This window comes from Eurypyga helias, unplaced genomic scaffold, assembly GCF_000690775.1.
Source record: "Eurypyga helias isolate BGI_N326 unplaced genomic scaffold, ASM69077v1 scaffold14115, whole genome shotgun sequence".
Classification (NCBI taxonomy): domain Eukaryota; kingdom Metazoa; phylum Chordata; class Aves; order Eurypygiformes; family Eurypygidae; genus Eurypyga; species Eurypyga helias.
This window is the reverse complement of record NW_010250929.1, coordinates 33,418-40,764: the sequence shown is the minus strand read 5'-3', so window position 1 is coordinate 40,764 and position 7,347 is coordinate 33,418. Positions and strand designations below refer to the sequence as shown.

Here is a 7,347-nt window from a genome sequence, read left to right as displayed (position 1 = left end):
GATGGGTCCTTTCCACCTCCGGCCTCTCAGGTAGTTCAGCATCCAACTCGTGCTGGAATCCCATAATTAATGCCCTGAGCAGGCAGGTGGAGATCCATCCATCATGTGCTTTGCTGCCTAACCCTAGCAAGGATGCTCCCATCCGCCTCTCATCCCACGGTGGCTTCCCCCAGCTGTAGAGTGAGCTGCGGGGGGCTTTGCACCAGCCACCCCTCCATCTGGCCAACCCACACGGGTCGCTGCAGCAGCTCTGCCCTTCTGTGAGCTCTGCTGCCCCTGGACTGGGCAGAAAGCACAGCATCAGTGGGAAGGTTCACGGCGAGATGGGCAGTGGCAGGCTCGGCGTGGCTGATTAAACTGAAATTGAAAGGGAAAAAAGCACCGTGTCTTTTTGTGAGACAGGAACAGGCAGGTAGGCAGGTAGCTGCTCTGCCCTTTTCTGTAATTGATCTTTAGTGGGAGTGAGAGGAGATTTGGAGCTGAAAGAAGGAGTTTTGCAGCAAGTGCTCTGCTTCCTCTCAAGGTAATCTTCTCCACGAGCGTTAACAGCAATTTTTCTCATCGAAATCAAGTGCTCACAGCAGTGGTTCCCATGGATCCTCTCCGAGCTCTAGTAGCTTTTGCTTCTCCGGAGTATTTTCTGCTCCGGTGGGTGTCAGTCGGGCTGTACCCAAGTGAGAGGCCACCCCGGGTAGTTTGCTGTCTCCCATGCCTGGCAGCCTCGCTGGGTTTTTGCTTTCACCCACCAACTCTGCCTGCAGCAGCACTGCCAGGAGGAGCTCAATAGGAGGGAGGTGCAGGTTTTGGTCCAGCATGGCCCCACAGCTCTTCTAGAGCTCCGTTTTTCTGGGAGAGGCAGCAAAACCGCTTGCGGTGAGTGATGCTGAGTCTCCCAGCACGCTCTCCCTGGCAGCTGCAGCCGGGGAAGACACATCTATGCATCTGGCATGGGAAGGTTGTCCCCAGTGTCCACCACCTCCCCTGGTCCTGCTGGCTCATCTCCTATGGCTTTTGAAATGGGAGTCCAGTTAAAATACCCGAGAGTACTTTTTTTCTTTTCCTTTGGCAGAGTTCACTTCTGCCTCCCTGAATAAAGCTCCTGGACTTCAGGAGGCTGGCTGAGTGGTATTCCTCTGTACTGAGCAGCTGGTTGAGAAACATCTTAGTTTTTCCAGTGTGATCAGTTCACCTGTCACAGAAATACAGGATGGCTGAGGATGGAAGGAATCTCTGGAATTCATCTGGTCCAGCACCCTGCTTGAGCAGGGGCACATAGAACTAGTTCCCCAGGACCGTGTCCAGACAGCTTTTGGATATCTCCAAGGTGGGAGGCTGTCCCTCCCTGGAGATTTGTGCTTCCTTAGAGCTGGCTAACGGGCTGTGTGCACTTTTAACTACCCAAGTTGGAAGACATTGACTTGCATCTGGTTCCAAAGCATGCCCAATTCTGCTTGGTGGCTGCCAAAATCCTCACCGCTGAGGTGAGGTATTGGGACATAGGGATGTGCAAGTGCTGCTGGGGAGGAAAGTGCCTACCTTTTGGTGAAAGCGTACCTCCTTGCAGGGTGGGGAGAAGAGGGAGGAGGTGCAATAGGTTGCAAAGAGGAAAAAACCCAGCAGAACTGGATGTGAGCTGGGAGATTTTGTTGGTAAACCTGAGAGGGAGGCAGAGGCAATGTGCAGGGGTGTCAAGGGCCATCAGAGGGGCTATTTTGCAGTAACTGGTCACAAGAGAGGCAGTGCTGGCCTCTCAAATGCTTGAAGGATTGTTGAAAAGCAAGGGCTCTCTCCTGTGGTGTTCCTCTTCCCCATCAGCCTCCACAGGAGAAGCTGCAGCTCCCTCCTGGTCCGCAGGCTCTCTCCATAACATGCTGCTGTTGCTCTCTCGGGGAGGTGCCGTGGAGGAGAGTGCCCTGCTGAGCCTGCGGCCAAGGGCAGAGGCTGAGATGCTCCATGGGGGCATCTCAGCGTGGCCTCTGCAGCCCATCCCAGAATCCACACCTGGGGGCTGAGCTTAAGGGAGCTGGATTGCCCCAGCCTCTGCGGCGCAGGGTGTCCCGCTGCACAGCTTGCATGCAAGGGAAGTGCTGAGAATGGAAACTCAGCCTGCAGTCCCTTCAGACTCTGGTGGTGTTTCGTGTGGGGTCACTGCTGGCTGCCCGTGGGTGCCTGGTGCACAGCCTTGCTGCTGCTGGAGGAGGAACAAAGGCTCCGGTGATGGGCGATGTGTGGTGGGAAGGGTGTCCCTTGAACCGGGAGCAGCCGTGTACCCTGCCTGGGTGGGAGAGCTGCAGGCAGAGCTCTCCTCTCCTGAGCTGCTCGGCACTCTACTGAATGATTGCTGGGTATAATCACTGTGGGTGTTCAGGACCGTGTTATGTGGTTTCCGGTTAATAACCACAGCAAACACCTGAGGTAGCGACTGTTAGTGAAACCCGTGCAGGCTCTTTAGTCTCTCTGAGGTAAGATGCTTGCTCATACTCTCCAAAGCTGTGGTCTGGTTTTGTCGCTTATGTGTGAGCCTGAAGATAGCGGCAGCGGTAGATGGATGCTTTTACATCAGACAGAGCTCTGACACAGCAGCTTTGCCTCCAACCTCCAACACGGCAGCTGCCTCCCTCCCCTCATTTCTGCCCCATGGTCCCCCTGCTGCCTCCTCCACTACTCCCCTGCCTAATAACACCCCGTAATTCCCTGCTGCATTTGTCGCTTATGTGTGAGCCTGAAGATAGCGGCAGCGGTAGATGGATGCTTTTACATCAGACAGAGCTCTGACACAGCAGCTTTGCCTCCAACCTCCAACACGGCAGCTGCCTCCCTCCCCTCATTTCTGCCCCATGGTCCCCCTGCTGCCTCCTCCACTACTCCCCTGCCTAATAACACCCCGTAATTCCCTGCTGCACAAATAAGGGTGTGTGGATTTGTTTTCCCTCCTTCCCCTACCTCCCTTAGCGCTCCTGCTCCAGCATCCCCTAATGGGTCTTGGTCCTCTGAGCACACTCTTCCTCCTTCCCTCCCTCCTCTTTCAGCAGCCCTCTTGGGCCACCCTTATTCCTCTTCTTGCCAGCATCCCTGTACAGGCAGCTGCAGGCAGCATGATTGTTTTGCTTCTCTGTTTTAGAAAGCAAGCTTCAGGTACCCACAAGAGAGAGCTCTGTGGAGGTTGCTGCCGGTGCTGATGCAGCCGTTGAGTGCAGGTTCCTGTTTGCCCAGAATGATTCTCAGTTCGCTGTTACCTGGTACCTCCTGCCTCATCCAGAAGATGCAACCCCCTTGCAAATCGTAAGGGCCGACTACAGCGGCATACTGGAATACGGGGCTGTGTTCAGCTCTCCTGCACAGAAGTCCCGGTTCCTGAACCAGAGGCTGTCCAGGAATGTTTTCAGGCTGCGGATACTCTCTGCAAACCCCAGGGACCAGGGCAGGTACTACTGTGTGGTAGAGGAATGGCTCTGGCTGTCCAAGAGCTGGTACAAACTTGGAGAGAGCACGTCGGGAGGGACCACGCTGCAGTTCAAGCTCCCAGGTGAGTGGCGGTTCCCCCTTGTATAGTTGCTGCTGGAGAAAACTGGATCCGTTTGACAGGGCTCCCAGCAGACCTCTCCTAAGGTGGCAGGGTGTCGGAGAAGCACCGTCTCCAACGTTGAATCTGAGACTTATGGATGCAGGAGGAGGTGTCAGTGACTCTCAAAGGGAAATAGGAAATTAGGAGGATTTACCACATCCTCCCAAACAAATGCTGGTATTTTTGCCACTGGTAGATGATGCTTCACCACAAAATGAACCGTGGTGTTTCCTTTTTCCTCCCTCCAACACACTGTGTGCTCGGATGTTGTGCAGTGCTGTGGGTAAAGCAGCCCTTTCCTGGTACTCCCAAGCATCCTGGAGCAAGATACAAAGTTTTCCCTACCAGGGAACAAGGCTGAATGCCTAACTGTCACCTTGGGCACTGCACCACTGGGGTTCACTGTGTCTCCTTGGCTTGGTTCTTCCCTCTCTCAGCATGATGTGGCTTATGGTGGCAGCCCTGAAGTGGATCAGAGAACTCAAGCTTCCTAAATAATAGCTTTTGGTCCAAAGGATGCCTTATCACTTACTTGGAGGGGGTGGCAGAGGTTCTTGATCAGGGGGCAGAGGAAACACCCCAGAGAGAGAATGAGTTACAGGAGCAAGGGGGCTGTGGGTGTCCTGCAGAGACTCTTCCCAGTGTCCATCCCAATCCCCCACACTTCGCTCCAGAAAATTTCCATCAGCCTGTGGATGCAGATGGGAATGTTTCTAGGGCAGAGCAACACCACAATGTCTCTTTCTGCTTGCATCCCACCCCAGAGCGTGAGCTGCACCTGGAGAAAGCCAACCACAGCATCTTGGCGAGGGAGGGCGAGGAGGTGACGCTGCACTGCCAGCTGCAGGAAGCCCTCGCGCCTGCCGCCCGCCTCTCCGCCACCTGGTTTTGGGAGCGAGACAGCAACCGCGCCAAGCCCCTGCTCACCCTCCACCACGATGGTGCCATCGAGTACCCACAGGAGAGCCTGGCAGGGAGGCTGCACCTCCGCCGGCACACTGCCGGCGACTTCAGCCTGACGCTGCGCAGGGTGGAGGAAGGCGATGCTGGGCTCTATCACTGCCAGGTGCAGGAGTGGCAGCAGCAGAGCGAGGGGAAGGACTGGGCTCTGCGAGCCTTTGCGCGCTCGGGGTACACCCAGCTCGCCACCACCCCACCAGGTAACGCTGCTGGGTGCCAGGGGCTGCTCACCCCCAACCTGTTCCCCCTTAGCCCTGCTGGGGTGTGGGGTGGGGGAATAAGGGCAGCGCTCGGCTGGTGATGCCAGCTGCAGTGGTGAGGATGCAGCGGGGACTTGCTAAGGGATTGCAGTGGGAGTCAGTGCTGGGGAGATGGTTGGAGTTGTGTTGGGAGCCAGGAGAAGGGAACAGGAGCTCTTAGAGGGACACATGCTATGGCACAGGTCATAGCACTGATTCCCAGTCCCTATTGCCAGTCCTATTGGTCTGCAAGGGCTGAAACCTGGGTGCTTGGCATTGTAAACATTGGAGGTGGCGGTCAGACGAGATACCAAGAGCTCTGACTGTGGGGCCCATGATCTAAAGGGTACTATGGAGTGCGCTCGTGTCAGCAGCACTTTGCTGGCTTGTGGGGTCTCTGCATGTCCATGAGTCCAAACCCTTGCCCTCAGTGTCATTTGGTCCAGAATGTTGGGTTTGGGGGGAAAAAAAATTTGGTGTGATTTTTCTGGCAAGTCCTTCTCCAGTGAGGCCTCTAAAAGCAGCCTCTGACCTCTTTGGGTGCAAAAACAGAGCTGGATTCTGCATATAGGATTTTAAATAATATAAACTTCAGAAAAGCAAAGGCTTTAGTCAGGCCCATGCAGGTTTTTTTAGGGAGGTAACAAGCAGGTTAAACAGTATGTTCCTGTTGCCACTTTGGGGAAATAGAAAGCTCAGATGCACCCACGTGGAAGAAAAAATATGCGCAGTAAAATGAGTCGTGTTGCACCCAGTTGAGAGGATCCGGCCGTTCTCCTCGTGCCCTCAGCCCTGGAGTTGCTATGCCTGAAGCCAGCCTGGGTGCCCACACGGGGCTATGGCTTCTGCAGCAGTTTCCAATGCCAACCGGTATGGAAGGGCTCGGGGGGGCCCTGTGGAGCCCTCCCTTGTGCCTGCTGCTGGCACAGGCAGGCAGGGAGCCTGCTCACATGGCTCTGCACCCACAGCAGAGCTAATCTGGATTTAACTGCACAGGGAGGGACTGACAGCGGTTCGTCCTCCTGCGGTTGTCTGTCACGGCTCCCTCTAGCACTCAGATTTCTCCTTCATCAACTCCCTCTGTCTCTAGTTACCCATTACTGGTGGAGTAACCATTGCTAAAATTGCCCAGTAACTGCTAGGATATTCTCCTCCAATTTTTGTATAAGTGTTTTTTGGCCAAGTAGTTTTCACAAAATTGAAAAAAAATCTCACAAGAGATTAGCTGGGGGTGTGTTTTCTCTCTCTCTCTCTCTCTCTCTCTCTTTTTTAAAATTTTTTTAATTTTTTTTTATTTTGGGAGGTGTATGTGTGTTGCTCCAGTGATGCAGGTATCTCAAAATGCCCCCCTGGCTCACAGATTTCAATGTTTCAGAGTTTTCTGAGGCGTAAGGACATGACCATGTGCACGTATACTCGTAATCAGGACTAACTTCATCTCTAATCCCTGATGCTGATGCTGCCCTTTAGGATACCTCCCTATCCTACAGAGGCATTCACATAGTGGAGGCTTCACCCTGTTTTCCCATGGGAGAGTAAATGCTGCTTCCACCTCTACGGATGGGGTGCAGAGAATCAAAGGCAGAGAGATAAAAGTGGGGAGCTGTCCTGTGGGAGCTGCCGGGGATGGAGCGTGGCTGACATAGGATAGCGGAGAGGCAGATGTCTGGGGGAGACAGGGACCTCCTTGATCTGGTTTCCTCAGCTTTCCTCTCATCCCTCCTTGTTGTGCACTGCAGCCTCTGACAGACCTCTACCTCACCCCACTTTCACTGATGTTGGGCAGGAACCTGGTGGTGAGGGGTATGTGGCTTTTCCTTACTGAGCCCAGCCTGGAATGGCTTAGCTGAAGAGCTGTTCCTGTTGGGATGTTTCAGCTGAACAAGCCGGGGCCTTATCTGACCTCCCAAAACAAGAAATTTAGGCAAATTACCTGCTTTCTCTCCCCCTTCTCCACAGATAGCCTGTATGAATTGCTAAAAATTGGTAGCTGTTGTAGATTGAGGGAAAAGTGATAAGAAGATAACCTAGAGAAAGAGTAGGAGACAAACTCAAACTAGCTCGGGGCCTCACCTACTTCTTTTTCCTTCCTTTTTTCCTCCAGAGTCAACTGTGGTGTCTAAGATCTGCTCATCTCCACCACTGCTGAACTTCATCCTGTACTTACCACTGGTTCTGATCCTTCTCCTGGCCCTTGCTGCGTTCTGCTGGTACTTCAGATTTGGAAGAAACAAGAAGGGCAGCATCACCGAAGACCAGCTGATGGAGCTGCAAGGGCCTGGAGGGGTCAAGAAAACTTAGCTGGTCTGTAAAGGCAGATGTAACTTGAAGGAGTGGAGCTGGGCAGCTGAGGAGGACTGAGTACTTGCAGAGGGGCTTTTTGTTGTTTGGTAGTAGCTCTTGAAATGATTCCTTCAAATTGTGTGCTTACTTTCAGTGGAATGGCGTGGCTTTGAATGACTAAGCAAATAGGGTTTTCGTAATGGGTGTTCCTGTCTCTTAAGATAGGTAGCCACCCGTCTCGCACACTGTTCATCGTGGTGTATTTGAGTATGTGTCCCCACTGCGGGTAGAAGTGGTGTT

The 7,347-nt window shown here is 53.6% G+C and overlaps 1 protein-coding gene across 1 annotated transcript in view; it reads left to right on the top strand.

The window, feature by feature from the left end:
• The window catches only part of CD101 (CD101 molecule), a 17,798-nt gene extending 10,733 nt beyond the window's left edge, over positions 1-7,065 (top strand). The window contains exons 8-10 of the mRNA XM_010151841.1: positions 3,122-3,526; positions 4,330-4,725; positions 6,869-7,065. Of these exons, the coding sequence (XP_010150143.1) occupies positions 3,122-3,526; positions 4,330-4,725; positions 6,869-7,065 (998 nt within the window). The remainder of the gene's footprint in view (positions 1-3,121; positions 3,527-4,329; positions 4,726-6,868) is intronic.
• The last annotated feature ends 282 nt before the right edge of the window (positions 7,066-7,347 follow it).